Source organism: Sturnira hondurensis, unplaced genomic scaffold, assembly GCF_014824575.4.
Source record: "Sturnira hondurensis isolate 20B ecotype Veracruz unplaced genomic scaffold, ASM1482457v3 Scaffold0005220, whole genome shotgun sequence".
Lineage (NCBI taxonomy): Eukaryota > Metazoa > Chordata > Mammalia > Chiroptera > Phyllostomidae > Sturnira > Sturnira hondurensis.
In genome coordinates, this window is record NW_028077851.1 from 4,557,322 (window position 1) to 4,578,651 (window position 21,330).

The window sequence follows — 21,330 nt, forward strand, 5'->3', positions numbered from 1 at the left end:
TGAATGCAAAGGGGGAGCAAGCTTGCAGTTTCTCTTAGCTAAGTTTTCATTAAATCATGGCCATTTAGGACGAGAGAGCACCAGGTACACAGAGTGAAAGGTTGCAGGGTGATTGGGTGGTGGAGATGAGTACAGTGGATGTGAGCCTGTGTCCCTTTCTCTTGAGAGCCACACATGACCAAAGACCCAGGTGGGAGGGCCTCACCTGCTGAGCTTTTATCCCTATGTTCACAGAGAGTGGGGGGTTCCAGAGCTCTTCTTACATACGGCTCCATGCTATGACCCATTAAGGCAAATTATCCTAGGCTATGGTCACTATTTAGGTGAATTTACAAGACAGGCTACATGAGTAACTAGCAAAGTTTTCCTGTATTTAGGAACTCCAAATGACCAGAACACACCAGAATATCCCTTTATCTATAGCTCGTTTTCAACAAGCTTAACACTTTGAAAACAGTTGGCACAAGAGGTATCACTGGCTATGTGGAGGAGGCCCATCAGCTTTGTATGAAGTGGTTAGGACCTACGTCCTAAGGGAGGTGTGGCTGCACCCCTGGTGAGCCCACCTTCCAACTTCTGCCACCTTGCCTTGCAGCACACAAACCCGCCTATTCCTAATGCTGCGACCTCCTCGGGAAGGAACAGACCTGGGACAGGCCTGGCCTTCCTTCCCCTCTTGGAGAAGCTCATTAGGCAGGGAGCTTGGGGGACAACAGTCTAAGTTTCCCTTGTCATTTTTAGCTCAGCCTGAGTTTTCAGGTCCTTCCCAGCGAATGGCTAATGACACAGTGTGTGGGCAGCAGAGGATTTGAAAGTAGAAACTGACAGGGGGTGGAATCAGAGGATAGGGACCCTCCAACAAGACTGCAGATTATTTTGGCCCAGATGCACTGCAGCCCATTTCTCTGAGTTACTGTTTTCGAATTCCAAGCCAAGTGACTGGGCATCACATTCACCTTGTCTGTGAGTGGGCAGCCTCCCCAAATCCCCAAATCTCTTCCCTGGTGTCAGTGGGCTTAGTAGAACAACTTCATATTTAACCCAGCCTCTTTCTGTTCTCCATGCTATACACCTGAACCTGGAAAGGTGTTTTCCTTGTGCTATCTTCTCTCAAATACAAGCAAATCAATTCAGGGTGGGGGAAAAAATACTTATTTGGTCTTAGAATACATGGACAAAGGAATTTTGAAAAGAATGCTGGATTGGACACCCTGAGAAGGAAAGTTGAATGAACTTTTATCATGATGTGTATTGTCAGAGAAAAGCCTAAGAGTTCAGGTTCTCTACAATTGGCACTCAGGTACAGGAGGAAAGACAAATTAAGGGACAAAAAGAATGAAATAGGCAGAGAAAAAGATTCTGCAAATAATTGTTCATGTTAGAAATTTTTGTTTAGTAACAAACAGCTTTATTGAGATAGAGTTCACATACCATACAAATATAACCCATTTAAAGTGTACAATTCAATGACTTCTAGTATATTCAGAATTGAGCAATCATTATCACAATTGATTTTTTAAAAATTTCATCACCCCCAAAAGAAACCCTACATCTATTATCACTGGCCCCCACAACCCACTTGTCCATCCCAGTCTTACACAACCACTGATCTATTTCTGTCTCTGTAGCCTATTCTGGACGTTTCTTATAAATGGAATCATAAATGATACGTGGTCCTTTCTGTCTGGATTCTTTCACTTAGCAGTGTTTTCAAGGTTCGTTCATGTTGTAGCAGATATCAATACTTCATTCCTTTTTATGGCAGACTATCATTTCATTGTATGGATAAACGGCGTTATACTATTCATTCATCTGTTTATAGACATGTGGATTATTTCTGTGTTTTTGGCCATGACAAATAATGTTGCTATGAACAAGTGTGCATAACCTTTGGTACAGATATTTTTTCTTTTATCTTGGGTATATACCTAGGAGGTAAATTGCTAGGTCACATGGTAAGTCTGTTTTAGCTTTTGAGGAACTGTCAGACAATTTTCCAAAGTGGCTCTACCATTTTACACTCACACCATCAGTCTAGCAGGATTCTCATTTCTCTAAACTTACTATCTTTTTGATTATAGCCAACCTGGGGTATATGAAGTAGTATCTCATTGTGGTTTTGATTTGCATTTCCCCATGATGAATGATGCTAAGCATCTTTTTGTGTGTTTACTGGCCCTTTGTATACTTCTTTGGGAAAATGTCTATTCAGATCCTTTGCCCATTTTAAAATTAGGCTGTCTTTTTATTATGGAGTTGTAAGAGTTCTTTATTTTAGATACAATTCCCTTATCAGACATAGGATCCACAAATATTTTCTCTTATCCTGTGGGTTATCTTTTTACTTTCTTGACGGAGTCCTTTGAAACACACATTTTAAATTTTTGATGAGGTTCAATATTTTTTCTCTTCTGTTGCTGTGCTTTTGGTGTCATATCTGAGAAACCACTGCCAAATCCACATCATAAAGATTTACTCCTATGTTTTCTTCCAAGAGTTTTATAGTTTTAGCTCTTACGTTTAGATCTGTGACCCATTTTGAGTTAATTTTTATATATGGTATGAGATAGGGGTCCAACTTCATTCTTTGCATGTGAATATTCAGTTTTCCCAGCATCATTTGTTGAAAAAAACTATTCTTGTCTCATTGAATGGCCTTGGTATCCTTACTGAAAAAAAAATCAACTGGTGTAAAGATGAAAGTTTGTTTCTAGACACTCAATCTGTTCCATTGATCTATATGTCTATCCTTATGTCACACCACACTGTTTTAATTATTGTAGCTTTGTAGTAAGTTTTCAAATTAGAACATGTGACTCCTTCAACTTTGTTTTTCTTCAAGATTATTACAGCTATTCTGGGTCCCTTGAATTTCCATATAAATTTTAGAATTAACTTGTCAATTTTTGCAAAGAAGCCAGCTGAGATTTCACACTGGAAATTACTCAGTACTTCAGAATTTAATAAACAATGAGATACTGAAATCCATAAAATGTTTATCTGCAGGTAATTTGTTTACATCAGCATATGAATTTTTTACTTCATTAAATTCATGACAGAATGTATAAAATATAAAACTTTCACTGAGGGACATCTGAAACCTAACAGAATTTTGCTATTAAACACATAAACTATGTTTGTAGTACTCTTTCTTTTGTGGGGGAGCTTTCAATTAAAAAATACATATGGACAACAGTGTGGTGATTCCTGGGGGTGGGTATAAGGGGACTAAATGGTAATGAAAAAAATACAATAAAAATTAAATAAAAAATAAAAATATATATAGTATAGCAAGAACTCATTCTGTTACCTTATGTTAACATGTTTACTTTTATTTTCAGAAATGCTAGAATATGGCCTGCACTTAGAGATTTTTTATAAGTGTGGTAAAAAATACATAACATATTGCAGGAGATTTTAAAACAACTAAATTAAATGCTATGAACAAAAAAGAAAAAGTAGCAGTAAGGGTTGCCAAGATAAAGAAAAAAGTCTGAGCTGATTTTAGTATTCAGTGTGGGAGGAGGTTAGTTGGACAAAGCAAAGGTATTTCAAAATAAAGATGCCACTACGAATCTAGTCCTGGAACCCAGAAGATTGCACATTTAAAGTGAACCTTTGGGCAGATGCTGCCAGGAGCCCATCTTTTTGTCTACCTGGAATGCAATTGCTGAGGCCTGCCTACGAATGTACAGCTAGCTGTAAGGGCTGTTGCTTCCCCTGTGACCCAAGAGTAGCTCCAAGCTATAAGTAACTTCAAATTACAATGGTTCTTAACCTGGGCAATTATACAAGGTAGATGTGGAGATCAAATAGAATAAATATCTCTAATGTGCTTAATGAACTCTCTCTCCATTACTGGCAGTCAAGATTTATTGACATTCCTTTTCAACTTCATAGGGCTGCCAATTTGGGCACGAATACTAGCAATAATGTTGTAATAGCTAGTATTTATTGAGAGTCTACCAAGTGCTTTGAAGTTTATCATCTCATCAAATCCTCACAACCACCTTGTGAGGTAGGTACCATCATGATTATTTCTATTTAAAGATAAGGTAACAGGCATAGGAAACTTAAGTAACTTGCCTAAAGCCACACAAGATATAGGATTCCACTCAGGCAATTTGACTCCATATCCTGGCTTTTAACCACTTCACCAGTCTCCGGACCTCTAGTGACTTATTTCAATGAAATGTTCTATTCTCAAATTAAATCAATTACCAGCTGCTGGGAGATGGGAGGAAAGGTAGGTACACAAATCACCTATTTATGAATCCCATGTCAGTTTCTACACATGGAAACACTGTTTAGTAGTGTTGAAGGGCAGGCTTTGCATACTCAGTGAACATACTCAGCTCCAAATCCTAGCTGGCTACCTCGGGCAAGTTAATGTAAAGTCCACAGGCTTCAGTTTCATCATCTATGAAATGGGGATATAGCCCATTTCATTGTGCTGTTGTGAAAAGTAAATATAACAATAGAAGTAACAATAGATAGAAGTAACAATAAAAATAACAATAGAAGCATTGTATCCAGCCATGGGAAGTGTGAACATAAAAAAAAAAATCACAGGTTTCCATGACTTAAGGAGAAACCTGGATCAAAGAAGTTGGTGACACAGGGCTTATAAGAATGCCAAGCATTGGGTTTTAGTTGCTATCCTTTGTTTAGAAACATGAAGAAAGTTAGAGAATATTTAAATATGGTATTACAAAATTTAAGTTCTTTCCTCCCTGATGGAGCATTTACTCAGTAGGTCTTCTTATCTTTAAAGACGGAAGTGAAGGCCTAGAACAGGTTAGTAAAGCTGGTGCCTCGCCTGTTTTTATAACTAGTTTTACTGGAACACAGACAGATACTTATCAATGCTGCCTTTGCACTACAATGGCAAAGGGGAGTAGTCAGAGAACCTATGGCTCACAGAGCCTCAAATATTTACTATTTGGCTCTTGATGGAAACGTTCGCCAAAGCCCTGCTCTGCAACACAAAGAAATCCCTATTAAGCTGTCCATCTTGGTTTTCTCCATGGCACTGAGCAGGAAGCTAGCATCTCTTCCCACCCTCCCCGGCCCAACCAAGTGAACATGCAAAGGAGACAACACTCATGTGTAAAAGAAACCAGTTTTCAAAATGCCAGAAGGGGAAAAAAGCTTTATAAATACAAAAAAATTATCAACATCATTAAACAACAGGATTTGTCCTGCTTTACATTAATTTCGGTCCCTTAAACTGATTCCAACTTCAAAGGCCCATTATCCCTCATTTGAAATCCAACAAGTTTTTTTTACAAAGAAGGAACAAACTGCAGAGCTGCTTGCTATTCAAACTGGAAGGACAACAGTGCTCAAGACTGGGATGGCCTGGCAATCACATCAGTCAGTGCAAAATCTGCATTTTATTAAAGACATTTGGGAAGATCCATTCAAAAATACATTGTGCTCAGTAAAAATTAACCATTTCATGCTGATAATTAAGGTTACCACGGAATAGATATTTGTATAATATTTACAGCAACGATAGAAATTTTACAGAAGTTTAGAATGGAATACATGCCAGAAAAAACTTGGTAAGATGTACCAACACATGATACAAAGAGTTATATAAACACTTTACAAATGGTTCATAATTAGCTTGTGAGGAATTTAAATATTCAACACTCTAAATTCAGTTTGGATTCAAAAATTAAAAAGGTTAACACCACAGCACACCCTTGCCACAGTAAAAAGTATGGAATTACACTTTGCATTATGGATTTATAAAGTCTGTGCAATTAAGAATTTCCACTGATTCTTCAACTACCATAAATTTGGATGTTATAGCATTCTGGCTTATCCCTATTTTTGTTTTCGTGCATGGGCAGGGTTCTCAAAGTTACCCTGCCCTATGTCTTCCCAGATACCACCTTCAAACTTCCTAGACATTGAAGAAGCTCGGAATAGTCTTCTAACTATATACAGAATAACTACCTGAATTCAAAATGGCACAAAAGCAATTCTTGGAGATAGGAATTAGGGGCCACTATTTTGTATGGTTTAATTGTTTCTGTTAATCAATCTAAGTTTACAGTGAGAATTGACTTCTTGCAATGACAGCATTACCCCTCCAGCATGACTCCATCAGCGACCAAGGAGGAAACAAGGAGAGGGAGATAGACTTGAGAGGACTACATATAATCAATCGTGTATCTCTAGTGAAAATGAATTTTGTACAAACTTTGCTTTCCACTTTGGAAAACCTACGCCATTGTGGAGAATTTTGAAGTTCTCCAGAAAAAACAGCATCTTTTTTTTTCTTGACCCTCTGAATGCTTTGTAACTGGAGCTTTTGACAACTCTGGTGATAACACTTTAATCCCTTAAAAGGGACAAAAGTCAAGGCATCTACCTTTTCTATTCTTGGGTTTCGTCTGATTAACCCTGAAGAGGAACACTAGGACAAGCTTGTCTGTGCCTGAAATGAATCACATCAGGCTTTTGGGAAAGTACAATCCCAAACCAAAAGAGGTCCTGAGGAATTCTTAGCAGTCTGTCAAAACGGAGGGGATGGAGGAACAGATAAGGCCTCTTTCTCCCTGATACTCTGTGCTGGAAGAGTAGCAAACAAGGCAACTACTAACCTGCATACAACACGGAGACCGATTTTTTTTCAGATTCCAAAGGAGGATCAAAATATGACCCAAGGATCAAATGGGATTCAGAGAGCTTAACCTTGTAGGTAATGAAGGGCCTTAGAAGTGAAACTGGTTTCACTGGCGCAGCTCTCTGGCCCTAGAAATCCAACGTGCAACTATTACAATTTTTTTTTCCGGCAAAACAAAAAGACAAACCTCCCTCAAGTTTGGGAGTGAACAGTTGATGAATGAAAATACAAGGCAGGTTGTGATCATATTTAATAGCCTATAGGAAATACACAGAAAGGTAGGTCAGTGCCCGGAGTGGAAAAAGGTAGAGTCAGGACCAGGCCTAACACTAAGGAATTAACAAAGCACTATGGGAAATGAATATTCATGTAGTAACTGACTTGGCACAAAAGTTTATGATCTTTTATAGTACATTCAATTAAAAGAAGAAGAAATAGAAGAGATTAGGGCAGCAGGCCCAGAGTTTCCTAGCCACCTTGTTTTCACCACATTGTGTGTATACAGACAGACGAGGGACTTGTCCCGTCACAGCTTCATTTTCTTGTATTTACTCATGGTTTCTGAGACAGAACTTTTTACCCAGCTGAATCAGACCGCAAGATATTCTATATCTCAGCTGGTCAAGATGCAAAAGGAAGAAATCAGAACCACTTACAAGTTTTTGTTTTGTAAGTTGGCCCTTTAAGTCTCTGAGAGCATCTTCTTGTGAGATTCTGGCCCTGGGGATTAGCGACAGGACACCTAACACTTGTACTGACTTCTCTGCTGCCCCTTTTTAAAGAAACCATTTGGTTTTAACTGTAAATATTTTCTCTGCCTACACACTTTATTAGTGATGAACTGAAGAAGGTAAGGAAATATCTCAGTATTTTCTGACTTGGTTCAGTGTATCATATACCACATTCCCAGTTCACAAAAGTATGAATCTGTGGATCTTAGTACTCACATGGAGCTCAACATCCCACTATAATGCAGGAAGTAACAAACTTCTAGATATAAAAGCAGTGCTCTCCAGAAAAAATGTTCTGATCAGGAGAGAATATGCAGGTTTCTGAGTCCCAGATGAGCTCTAGGAATATGTTGCAATGAGCAATTGCCCTTGCCAAAAGTTGGGTCACCACCAGGACCTAGGTGAACACAAATAAACAGTGCTTTCTATGCACTTGAAAAGTAATCCTCTGGCCTTTTTTAAAAAAAAAAGCTGTACACTTATGAGTCATTCTCAATAGCTAGAAGAAAATAAATGGCTTTTTTCCTTATTTACTCTAAAAACTAGTTTAAGAAGTGAGGATACTATGAGGTTAACTAAGAGGAGGTGGGGCGGGAAAATGGGCTAGCATTTCCTAGAGAAGTCCACTAATTTTCAGATTAGGAACATGCTAAACTGGCTAAGTCTACAACCACAACATACTTTATAATACATGACGTGACTAGAAACTAACCAGCATAGCTCTGAGCTTAGAATGAAAGTACAACTGCCTATGGTGAGACTTAAAGCAGGTTTGAAAACAGATTTGACCAAAGCGTACAGCACAAATACTCCTATAACAGCCACGTCACAACCACCAATACAGAGATTTTTGCTTCTAATCAGTCTGTCATGTGCCAATATTTGTAAAGAGCTATTAAATGACTTAAATTAAAAACAAAGACATTTTCTTTTGGGAGACACAGCTAAAAGCCATGGATGCCTTTGAGCAGTTGGTAAAAATCATGCCAATCTGCCAGGCTGCTGCTCACTTCTAAATATAAGCATCATGGCTCTATGAAAGATTTTCTAAGGATGCTGACCTAGAATTTAAGCTCTCAAACACCTATAAAGTGACTCTGGTCTCCTCCTAAAGGACGCACCTTTTAGCAGGCTCAAGACAATAGAAACAAACAATAGGATTCCAGAGATTTGAAAATAGTGGTAGAAGATTCTTTAAAGAATGAGATGCTGAAGAATTCATACCTGCAGTTCCCTAGCCTGGAGAGACGAGGACAGAGCCGAGCTCTGCAGACTGATGGAACACAGTAGAGCAGGCTACTCAACCACAATGCTACTGACCTTTGGGGCTGGGTCATTTTGGTTTGTGGGGGATCCTGTTCATGTAGGATGTGTAGCAGCACCCACGGCCTCTACTAACTACATGCCAGTAGCACCCCCACCACACCCAGTTGTAACAACCTAACATGTCTCCTGACACAGCCAAATGTTGCTGGAGGCAGAATCAGCCCTGATTGAGAACCACTACTGCAGAGACAGCTCACTTGAGCCCCTCAGTACGGAGTACTTTTGGTCTGGAGCTCTGGCGAGAGGCTAAAGCTCAGATGTAGACCAAGCAAGATTCAGTGAAAGTTCATTTAGAACTTCTGAGGAGAAAAAATGAGGATGATGGTAAAGCAAAAGTAGAAAAACAGCGAAGCAGAGTTTTTCTTTAAAAGGACATCAGTGATACTTCCATAAAACAAAGTAATTCGTAAGCCATTATTTAACCTTTTTATTCTTTAGGAAGTTAGGGTAGATAACAGAACACAGATGTCATAAGAATTTCCCTTCCTAAAGAAAATGCAAGCTTTTGTGACTTTAAATCAAGTCCTTATCATGGGTGGCTATCTCCATCAGATCGATAGTTCATCGACAGAGGAAAATAACAGTTAAAAGCTAAGAGAGGGCCCATTAGACTTGAGAGGAAACTTGACCATTCCCATTCCCCCGTGCAAGAAGGAAAAGCATTATACCTGTTAGAAGTGTGGATTGAAGTTCACTTTACAGCTAACTAAGGTCAATGAAAAGTCAAAATGGACAAAAGCTGGGGAGAGGATAAAAGAGCTACCTCAAAAACATGAGTTGAAAACACCGTAGATATTTTCTGGCTCAAATCTGGGAATGTACGAAAAGTATGTATTGACTCTTCATCAGTTAGGTTTACTTTGCTCTAGGTAGAAGGCAATTATTCTAGCCCTTCTTTGAAGAACCATCAGAAATAGAAATGATCTGCAAACATCTGAGATCCCAGTGTTAACAAGGATGAAAACATGGGAAACCAGCCGCTAGGTGACAACGAGCCTCAAATGCCACAATGTGGCAATGTGACTGCGCAGTTCCTAAGCGCACAGCACAGTGAGAAGTCTTTCCAGAGGAAAAAAATGTAGTTTCTGGTTTGCAAGGGGGAAAATACAAGGTACAGATCTAGTATGAAAAAGAAGAGTTATACACCCTTTTATAGTCATTAGTATCCAGGCAAAAACTGCTAAGGGTCCACATCACTTTTATAACTGAGCAGCTGCCTGGGAAAAGCCAGAATTCAGAGCTACTCGAACAGTACTGAACTGGTAAAACAAACAAGATATAAAAAGAACCAAACAGCATGCAAACTATTGGTCTGAATCAAATTGTTTCAATGATAGTACCCAGTTGAGTTTCCTTTTAGTGCCTATTACACTTATTAAATTAAATAAAAAGCACCTTAAAATGACCTCTATATATAATTAATACACATCATTATAGTAGTTATATAAAAATGCAATATGCACACGATTTAAGCTTCAAAGAAACTAAGACTTTCTCTTTATAATCTTCATAAACATCAGAGCTATGATTCTCAAAATTGTGGGGGAGGGGGTACAGTAACAGCACATTTCAGTTATAGCTGACTTGATTCAGGGGCTGACACTCTCAGAATCCTGGGACAAGTAATAAATACTGAGACATTATGTCTTTGAGGAATGACATTTTTGAGGGGACCTTTAAAAATATTATTGCTAGGAGACTACTTCCAAAAATCTAATGCTCTTGATGGATGATGGTGTCGAGTGGTCTCTGTCAAGGATGGCCTAGGGGCACAGGGCTATAGCCTTTATTGGCCAAAGGCCTGATGATACTTGGAAGGAACTTGGGATTTGAAGGAGATCAAATGAGGGAAAGATAAGTCCTGTTCTGACCATGTGTGTGTGTGTGTGTGTGTGTGTGTGTGTGTATAACCTTGTTTTATGTGTACAGTCCCAAGAAGACAATGTGGATATAGCAATTTTCTCTATGTCTAGAATTGCTTCAGGAGCCTTTTAAATATCTTGGAAAGAGCAATAACAAAGGAAGTATTGAGAAACAGAAACACCACACATGTATCTCATGCCCCCACCCCCACCCCAACCAAGAGTCTCTGATACATTGCACAGGATTCAGGAGCACAGAGCTGGTCTGCCAGATCTGCAGACAGGGGCCTCTTACAACCTCGCAACTAGGAATGTTCACTGGCAAATCTTTGGTCAACGCTCTACACTAATGCTAAGTAGAAGAGCACATTCTCTCTACCAAGACCCATAAGTAAGCCTGGATCTGTTCTCCCTTAGGTGCAAGGAACATCCCTGGACACGAAGAGGAGCCAACTGTGTGAGGACAGAGACAAGGCCTGCCAGAGTTCTCACTGGCCTAACCCACTTTCTTTCTCTGTGGGTTCGGAAGGAGATGCTACATCCCATCTGCTACCAAGAAGCATGTCTAGAGGCTACTTCTGCGGCCTAAAAGTCGAGCAAGGTTCCTACTGTTACAGTCACATATAGCCACAAGTCAACTCTCTTGATTAGAAGTATAATACTCACTTCATATTACAAATGTATAAAAATATGGCAGAGTGTCATAACGATACTTTCTTTAAGTGATTATATTTATAAAACAGACAGATATTTATCATATATATATTTATATATAGAATAAAATACTCCTGATGCAATATATAAATGTTACTGTTTAGTTTTTATAGAAACTACTATAGCTGTCCCACTGCTTCACAATGTTCCAAACAGCTCAAAATAACTTTACATTTAACATAAAAGGTATGATTATAACAGTACAATATTAATTAATTATAAATAAATGTTACAAATCCTATCAAATATGGAACTTTAGAAAACAATTTAAGACATACAGTTAGTTCATCTGCTAACCCTTCAAAGGGATACTCTTGGATTACAATAAACCCCACATTTAGTCTAGGCAGAAAGAAATCTGTGATGAGGGCATCGGTCAACACGGATTTTTCTTTCCCTTGCAGTGCCAGAACATGTCCTGGCTTTCCCAAGTTCGACAGGAATTGCACTACAGCTGGAATGTAACGGGGAGAAACTGGCAAGAACTGTCTTCTTCCTCAACGGCACACTCTAGCCATGCTCACACAAGACCCGTGGAGATGGGGATCCCTAAGGAACTCCTGCGGCTCTAAGATCCCTGACTAGCATTTGTGGCTGTGAGGAGCCAGATGGCGCCACACATACAATATTGCACACACCTTCATAAAGCTGAAAATTCTGGCTTACCACCCTGGCCCAGCCCATTCCCCACCCCACCCTCTAAGCCCAGCCCCTCTCCCCCCAACTGGCTTGTCCCCTGACCCCAGCCCCAAGCACACATTACAAGGCTGTCTCTTTTAAATCATTCAGATTTGGCATTCGAGACCGATTTGTTCTGTTATAAGGGTGCCCATTTGGCCCACTCTTGGCTCCCAGCTGTTCAGAGTAGGAAGGCCCTTCTGTGGCACTGCGGGTCACAGAGGACACGTGCCAACCAGGGTCCATCTGACCTGGCAGCTGAAGGGCTGGCCTGCCCTTTGGAGTGGGCTCCTGTCGGATGTTACTGGTCCCACCAGAGGCCTGGCTCAGGGAGTGAATTCGAATTTCTGAGAAGGCATTTTTGACTTGTTGAGCTGTTAAGGGCTGGAAGCGGGGATCCGCAGCAGCCGGGTGATTGGAAGCTGAAGAAAGGTGCAACAGCTTGCGCAGTGATTTTAACGGCTGACTCTGGAAGACAAGATGAGAGTGTGTGTAAGGTAGACTGGAGAGCTGGGAGGAAAGGAGCAGACTGGAGATGACTGCAAGGAACTGGGGAGGGTGGGCCCGGTGGGGAGGGAGGGCCTAGTCCAGCCTTATCTGTTCTTTTGTTCTATTCCAGACAAGACTGAAGTTATTTTTCTTTTAATGAAAAGGCCTAGAAATCCAGATAAGAAATCTGGAGCTGGTGTGGTGGCTGGTCAAAGGCTTAGTTAGGCTCCTTCTATTTGGCTGCATCCCACCTTTAGGGGGGAGGAGGAAGCAAGTGACGTGACTCTCCCTTTTGGGAAGATTTCCCAATAGCGCCACATAAAGCTGTCACTTTTATTTCAGTGGCCAGGGCTCACCCACATGACCAAATCTAGCTGCAAGAGAAACTGAAAAAATGTTATGTTCCAATTAGGTAGCAACACATTCACCTAAAATTTGTATACCCCTCCCTTTTTTGTTTTTAGCTTTTTATTTGTTTTTACATTAAAATGTTTTTCAGTTGCAGTTTACATTTAATACTATTTTGTATTGGTTTCAGGTATACAGTGTAGTGGTTAGACAATCATATATTTACAAAGCTCTTATCTCCCCAATTTCCCTTTCCCTTGACACTGCAAAACCAAATGTTTCCTTTCTGCCCTTTTACTTTTTTGGTTTGGGGGATTTAAAAAATATTTTGAGGGGGGAGGGTAAAATTTGGGCATTAAAAATCCAATGCACAGAGAAACAAGCAAAAGCCCTGTAGACTCTAGGGTACAATTCACTCATAGGAGGATTCCTATGGATTCCTTGGATTCCTAACATGCGCTCCGGGTTGCCCTGCCTGTCTGCTGTGTGACGGGGGGACTGTACTGTGAGGCAGAAGGCAGAGTCCTGGAAGCCACAGACCCTGTGGGCTCCTCACTGGTGACATGGGGCTCACTCCCCTCTTCTCTATGTTGGTGTGATGAGGGTCACCATCAGAAGAACTTTGTGAAAGCACCCTGAAATTCAAGTCCCTCCTCAGAACACTGTTGGCTGCCAGTCTTCAAGGCCCATGCTTTTAAGGGCTCAGGAAAGTTTTAATAAAATGCTGATGATATCCAGAAACACTACAAGATTTGATGGAACAGAGCATTGAAATCCAAGGGAAATTGCTTGAGAACTGACTCAAGTAGAAATCACTCCTAGGGAAGCATTTTCCAGGGCCATTCCAAAGTCCATCCAAGAAAGCTCTGTGGTCCCCATGGGAGGTGGCATAGCACACTGCACACACAAGTGTATGGTTGTTGTTTAAATGAAATTGGTATAATAACACAATGAAATGCTTGGTGATTTTCATAGCCCTGATGACATGTAACTATTGGGCAATTATAGTTGACCCTTGAACAACATGGGTTTGAAGTGCGTGGATCCACTTATACATGGATTTTTTAAAAAAATTTTAAAGATTTTATTTATTCATCTTAGAGGGGAAGGGATGGAGAGGAGGAGAGAAATATCAATGTGTGGTTGCCTCTCATAAGTTCCCTGCTGGGAACTGGCCTGCAACCCAGGCATGTGCCCTGACTGGGAATCGAACCACGATCATGTGGTTCGCAGGCCCACGCTCAATCCACTGAGCTACACCAGCCAGGGCTATACATGGATTTTTTAAAACAAATACCTATACTATTTTCCATCTGTGGTTGGGAGTCTGCAGATGCAGACGGCTGACTGTATGCATTGATTTATGCTATCTTTATATAAGGGACCTGAGCATCCATGGATTTTGTCATCCACAGCGGGTCCTGCAACCAATTGCCAGCAGATATCAAGAGACAACTTAAGTTCTGGAGGAGTTCAAAGTTAAAAGCAGATTTTTGACTGTGTAAGAGGTCAGTGTCCCTTAACCCCCATATGGTTAAAGAATCAACGATGCAATAATATGTGTTCAGCTAGAGATACAAAGTTACCTGAAAAGAGCTTTTAGACAAAAGAAGTGGTTATACAAAGAGGGTTCTAAAGCCCCGTACTCTTCTTTTCAAGTTTGGGAATAGGACCTCAGGTCCACACTCAGAGCCTCGTGCTCTTCATTTGTACACATATCCAATAACTTGGATATCTGGTTCTCTATACCTCCTCTGCCCCCAGCCTACTTTAATTATGTTAGAGGCAGAAAATACAAATGGTTGAGCAAATACAATACAAATTTAGACAACTCCTTCCAGCAGCTCTAAGTAATAGCTTACAATTAAATAGTAAACAGTAAACCGACAAAAATATACACTTCCTCCAAATCATAAGTAACTCTACAGACTCAAAAACTCATGAAGGTTGTCGGAAATTATAGGGAGGAATAATGGACTTATAAAATAGTGAATGTGATAAAAAACAAGTTAGATTATGTTACCATGCTCATTATGGGATACTGAAAAGATATAATATTTTTAAATTTCCAATCAAAATCATTGTTTAAAGGAGATAAAACCTCAGTTACCTGAAAAATTTGCGGATATGGTTTTTGCTTCTTCCATTATGACAGAGAAATGTGATTATACATACTATCTAATATGTACTTCCTAATGCAACAGTTTGCTTATTTTCTATCAAAAATAGAAAATGGATTTCAAAGGTTTAAATATTCTTTCTTTTTTAAAAAAAATTGCTTTTCTTTATTTTCAGAGAGAGAGGGGAAGGGACAGAGAAAGAGAGGGAGAGAAACATCCTTATGCAAGTGCTTGCCTCTCATGTGCCCCTATTAGTGTCCTGGCCTGCAACCCAGGCTTCCGCCCTGACAGCGAATCTAACCAGTAACCTCTTCCTTTGCAGGTTTACACTCAATCTGCTGAGCCATGCCAGCCAGAGCTGGGCCATTTCTTATTAATCCCTTAATCTCACCCCCAGCCCTATCCCCAGCTAGCTGAAGCCTAGTGGAAGCTCCCTTTTTTCCCTAGTAGGACAAGGGTCACTGACACAAGACCTCTCTGGACCCCTAAGATGCACCTGGCTATTAGTGAGGGTATATCCGGGGGAGACACTCAGCCTTGCTGTAACACTGAGAGGCCAAGTTTCTCAACCTTGCCCCCTCCCCTTAGAAGAAACGATCACTGCAGTATAAGAGTCTAGGAGTGATGTGGGTACTACTCACTGGGGTCTGTAGATCAGAGATCTTCTCAGGACGCCATTCCTTTGGTCTGCTGCTTGGGGTGCTAGCAGAGTGAATAGCTTTCTGCAATGTCAGAAGATCAGGGCCTTCAGAATTGGGCACCTAGAGCGGAATATAGATAAGGATTTAACCAGCACACCAATAAACCTAATTAAGATATGGAACTACACCCAAGAGGAGAACAAAAGCAAATCAAAACAAACCAACACTCAACCCCCTCCCCCAAGAACCCCCCCAAACAAAAAAAAGAGACAAGAAAGAAAAAAACAATTAAAAAACCCCCAAACTCTCCCAGTGTTCACAATGCAAGTGATGCTAGTTAAATTCTACTGCCCTCTTAATAATTTTCCCTGCATTAGGAAAAATTGGCAGATGATCATGCAGCTTTGTTAAAACCTCAACCCTTAAAGCATTCCCATGCTGTTAGTTTTAATCGCTGTAAGAGAGAGCAGTTAAATTGGGCTATACCAGGAATTGCTGTCGTATCCTCATTCCACATTGCAGTTAGGTTATGAACCAGTTCAATAAAACAAAAATTTGTTCCTGCTGGGAAAATGATCCAGACACTGCATTTGCTGGTATTCAAAGAAGTCTAGCAGGTTTTCAGGGGTAGCAAAGTGGAAAAGTATGGTTGAGTCATAATCACAAGACACTGCCCAGTAAAGAATCTGGGTCTAGCATTATGCACAATGAAAATGCTGGAAATTCGTGCCACAAATTCCAGATGAATGCATATTGGTCTGTTCACCGATTTCAGGGAACACAGGAGCTTAACGCCAAATATCAAGCAAAAGCCCTGGCTTTAAACCTACTGACCAGTAAAAGCTAGAGCCAGGTAAGAAAAAAGCAAATCACCGACTAACAGAAGCTGTTTTTTCATGGAGCCAGCTAGCTCACTTAATTTGGTCAATGCAACTTGGTTTGAAAGAAACAAACTGCCAACCAAGTGTTAACACACTCGTGTTAAGTGAGTCAAACAAAAGGATATTTGTGAATTGTAAGTGTTAACGGAGTTCTTTACAAGAAATAAGGGGTTTTATGAACGCTGTCTGCCGACAACTGGTTAATCAGACAACCCAAACTAGCCTTTCGCTAGTTTGTTTGCTTAATAGCCTTTTATGCTTCAACCTCCTTAACTGATTCAGAAAATCCAGAATGGCAAAGAATTTATATCTCAGTGAATTTATGGAACTGGCTCAGGTACTTAACTAGCACAGAGAATATGACCCCATGAAAATAAAAGACATGCTGTTGTCATCAGTAAAACAAGTTTACTGGAGCAGTTTTCAGGGCTACCATACGTAAAAATGGGTACCATGGGTGGAGTGACTACAGGAAGCTTTTTCAAAGAAGAACTATGCTTTAAATGATTCTTTGAATTAAAAAGAGGAAAGAGGGATTTCTTGATGCTTGGATTCTCCCCGTTGGTGGAATCTGTCTGCAATATAAGATACAAATAAACTAATTGCAAAAGGAAAAGGAAAAAGGGGTGTTCTTACTGAAACTTCTAGCCCTTGGAAGCCCTCAACTTGTGAAATATTAAGTCACTGAAAGAATGTCTGCTGTGTGTGCATCTAGAGAGGGTACTGTGTCATTTCTCACTTGGACATGAAGATGGCAACAATGTAATTCAAGACATGCAAAAAACTTCTATACAGAGAGAGAACATGTGGCCATGATCAACGCCTACAGAAGGAATGCATACAGACCTGCACACATCATTCATATTAAGCTTACAAAACATTTAAGGATTTAGTTATCATCAGAAATATAATTAGTATAAAGAATTGTGTTTAAAGAGCTATTGATGAACTTCAATCTCTTCCTAACTGCTAGAGAAGGCCTCAGTAACTAAATAATCTACCATGCAATCTGCCTATTAGAAAACAAACAGGTACTGCAGACCCCTTTGAATGTCATCAACTTTTGAACCAGAACACATCACTTGGAAAGATCACTCTTGCAGGATTCTACCGTCAAAGCAGCCTCATTTTATTCATTTAGAAATATCTACCCCATGGAAAATATCTGGTGCAATTCAGAATATGGGCTTTCAAAGTGAGGAAACAAAGTTCAGTCTCTAAACCAAAGCATGATTATAAGTGGAGACAGATACTAACTCGGGTACAACTACCAAGTTGGCAGAGTCACCATATGCTCTGAGGGCTTATGTAAGTCTCTGGATATGGAACTGAAGCCAGATTTCCCAAGGCGGCTTCCAGATTTGCTTGAGTTTAAGAAAGCACCTTTGCAACACAAAATTATTTTTTGGCACTTCTTTTCCCTGTTGTGGATATCTCAATTATCAGAGAAGCAGAATGCATGTGAAGGTATTCCCATCACCTTTATTTTAAATTTTATTTATTTATTTTTAGAGAGAGGGGAAGGGAGAGAGAAAGAGAGGGGGAGAAACATTAAGGTGTGGTTGCCTCTTGCGTGTCCCCGACTGCGGACCTGGCCTGCAACCCAGGCATGTGCCCTGACTGGGAATTGAACCACGATCCTTTGGTTCACAGGCTGGTGCTCAATCCACTGAGCCACACCAGCCAGGGCCTCCATCATCTTTTATGGATGCATATATGAGAACGTCTGAGTAAAATAGCCCACGAAGTCTCCTGTTCCCATGATGGGGCCCCAGGTAAGAGTTTAACTTGTGTCACTAAGGAGACAACAAGAGAGACCCCAGGAGCAAGTGGCTGGAGGCTCTCCACAGAGGTGGGCAGCAGGGACTGAGGCTGGGCCCGCTAGTCAAGAGAGCCCACTTCTAGTTCTCTCAACTGATACTGCAACTTCCGGCAGATCACAACTTGCTTGGGCAGTTCCTATATGAGTGAAATTAAAAGGGTTAAACTAGATTTAGGACCCATCCAGGCTTTAAAATATCTTGCTTTTCTATGTGAATTGGGAATTACATTTCCCCTTTTTTGAACCTTATGCAAATGCCACAAAGCTCCAAATCTTTCAAAGCTTGCTTACCCAGTTTCCTTTTGCTGAGTCTAAAAAGTGAGAAAAAAGCAAACTTGAATTCTAATTTCTACTTATTTGAAGGGGGCAGAGTTAACGAAATGCCAGTCTTAGGAGCCTGCGGTCTGGCAGGATATACAAAGTACTCTTTGGAACTCTTACTCTAGATATCAAAGTCCTTAAAAACACTTTTTAACTAAAAAACCCAGAGGTATCAAAAAGTTTTGGTTTGGAAGATTTAAGGTATTGGCCTGTATAGAGCTATTTTGCAGTTAGTTTACATATTAAAAATGAAATGCATGAAAACCTCAAAAAAGTAAGTTCAAGTGGAAAGGATGTTAGAGAATAATAGTTTTCCCATTTACCCTAACCTATACTATTTCAACATCTAAAATTTGAACCAGGTCCTGAGCAACAGCGTCAGTCAACATGTATATATTTGACTTAGGCCATGGAGAGTCTGAGGCTTTAAGTTTAATGTTGGTCTAAGACAGACAGACAGACAGACATCAAAAGTCAAATCTACACACAAAACACCTTCAATCCCTTGGTTTCTGCCACTGTCTTTCACTTAACCACCCCACAAATGACTATAGGCCTGAGGTTAAGAACAACAACATTAAAATATAAATAAGAGTGGTTAAAAGGAAGTAGTATGAGTTCAATGTGCATGATGGACAAATGTTCCATAGATAATGATAAAAGTATTATTTTATAGCACTGTAAATATTTTGAGCTTTTCTACTTTAAATCAGGTCTGTTTTGTTCATCCAGCCTAAATAACAAATATAGTAATATTTGATTGAGTGGTATTTTGATTTGAAATTCTGGTTTAAGTGAGTTTGTTAGAGAGAATAGGCAGTTTTAAAAAAATAAACACTTCATGTAGCCATTAAAATGAAGATAATAAAATTTGTGTAGTAACATACATGTTGTGTATATTGATAGAAAGATAGACTATTAAAAGCCAGAATTTTAAATTGTACTAGAATGATTACTATTATCCAAAGCAAACAAACAAAAAAACCCATCTTTTCCCCATAAACTTATACATAGGCTAAAAAGCTAAGAGGAAATATATCAAAATCCTAATACTAGTTGCAACAGGGTGGTAAGATTAGAAATGATCCATTTTTTCCCTCAAGTTTTCTGTAATGAGCTCATATTTATTTTGTAATAAAATACATAAATTCAACAAGTGAAAGAATAATCTAGAAAGGTAATCTGTGAGACAAAAATCCTTACTTTCAGTATTATTCTTTGCTACTATCATCTATGTATCTCATCATTACTTACCATTGATTCATAATCCTAGAATCCCTTTTCCTTTTTAAATAAATGAGAGTTAATCATGTATAAAGTAAAACTAGAAACAAAATCATTTAAAATGGCCAACTCCACATTGTCTAGTCTGGAAGATGTCATAAAGCAAAGGGGAAGCAGGCCTCACATAGGTAAAGACGTGCCTGCTGGCCTGGAGGCCTGTCTTCCCCATGTTTTCTTAAGTTACTAACCAGCAAAATCCTTACTTGGGTGGGTCAGTGATGTGATGTGCACAGTTTCATGGAGCCAGCCCTGGGCTGAGGCTGAGGGCTCCCTAAGACTCGTTCCATTTCACAGTTCAATCACAGGATAAACATGTCTTCTTACTAAAGCAAGCCCTGAAATGTCAAATACTATTTCCTCTCTGTGACTCTGCAACCCAGAAGTGCACTTGTCAACATGGTAATTGGACAACCAGCCAGGGGAGAAAAATGAATGACGGTTAATTACATGACTTTTAAGATCAAATAGAAAACAAAACCATTTACTGAGTTTCTACATATCTTTAATCCCCAGAAAGAAAGAAATCCTGTAGCTGCTTCGTTTTTACATGAATACAAATCCACATGGATAAGACATTTAGAAAGGCTTAAAGTGTTCTCTCTCATCTAAATTAAATTTCTTCCATTCCTGGAGATTCTGTTGAATCTGGAAAAAAGCTCTGTAACAGGAGGATAGCTGCTCAGAATTTGGGAAAGAAACACATACAATGTATGCATGTCAGGTCTTAAGAAGAAAATAATTCAGTATGATTGCCACGTACAAAATGTAAAGTACCCACAGACTAAGGTAGACTAGTATGCCACTGAATATAGAAATTAGCCATCTACTTACTGTTTGAGATTTCTTCTTTTTCTTTTTCATTGACCTGAAAAAGCCTTGTTTTTCTTTTTCCTTGAGTTGTTCAGAATGACTAAGGTTTTCAGGACTTTTCCTAAATGGGAAGACATTTTAATCATATTGATTTTTTAATCGTTCTCTAGCATCATTTGACAAATATAATGAAGATGGAAAGTGCATGACACTGGGCTCAAATAGCCATGAAGATTCAAGCACACAGGTAAGGAGTGTCCTAAAAGCATAGGAGGAACTGAATCTAATGGACCATGGTTAATGATCAGCCTTTGGCACAGACTCAAACTAGCAATTTGAACATTAATAAAAATTATCTGTGACTCTGCTGCAGGACCATTTTCATGCTGTTGAAAACCTTAGAATTAGGAGTTTGAAAAGTACATGGTGTGAAGGATGCTTTTTCTGCAACCCTCAAAGGAAAAGAGCAGAAACATTTTCCTTATCTTCATTTTTCTGTTTACCTTCTTAAAAACAGCTTAACAAGTTCATTATTACTGGCCTGCCAAAGTACAGAACATTAAAAACAAACAAACAAACAAAGAATCAATGCTGCTACAGAAACATTATAAATAGAAGCAAAAACTACACGAAACTAGAAAATTCCTTTATAAAAATTTTATA

At 39.5% G+C, this 21,330-nt stretch overlaps 1 protein-coding gene across 2 annotated transcripts in view; it reads right to left on the bottom strand.

Annotated features, from left to right (window-relative positions):
* The window catches only part of CDKL5 (cyclin dependent kinase like 5), a 171,895-nt gene that overhangs the window by 12,045 nt on the left and 138,520 nt on the right, over nt 1-21,330 (bottom strand). Inside the window, exons 16-19 of one of the 2 annotated variants that reach the window (XM_037046271.1) lie at nt 20,689-20,788; nt 16,883-17,005; nt 15,550-15,669; nt 12,203-12,419 (exon numbers count right to left, since the gene is read on the bottom strand). In XM_037046271.1, coding sequence (XP_036902166.1) covers nt 12,203-12,419; nt 15,550-15,669; nt 16,883-17,005; nt 20,689-20,788 — 560 coding nt within the window. The remainder of the gene's footprint in view (nt 1-12,202; nt 12,420-15,549; nt 15,670-16,882; nt 17,006-20,688; nt 20,789-21,330) is intronic. The other variant, XM_037046272.1, reaches the window with a different exon arrangement.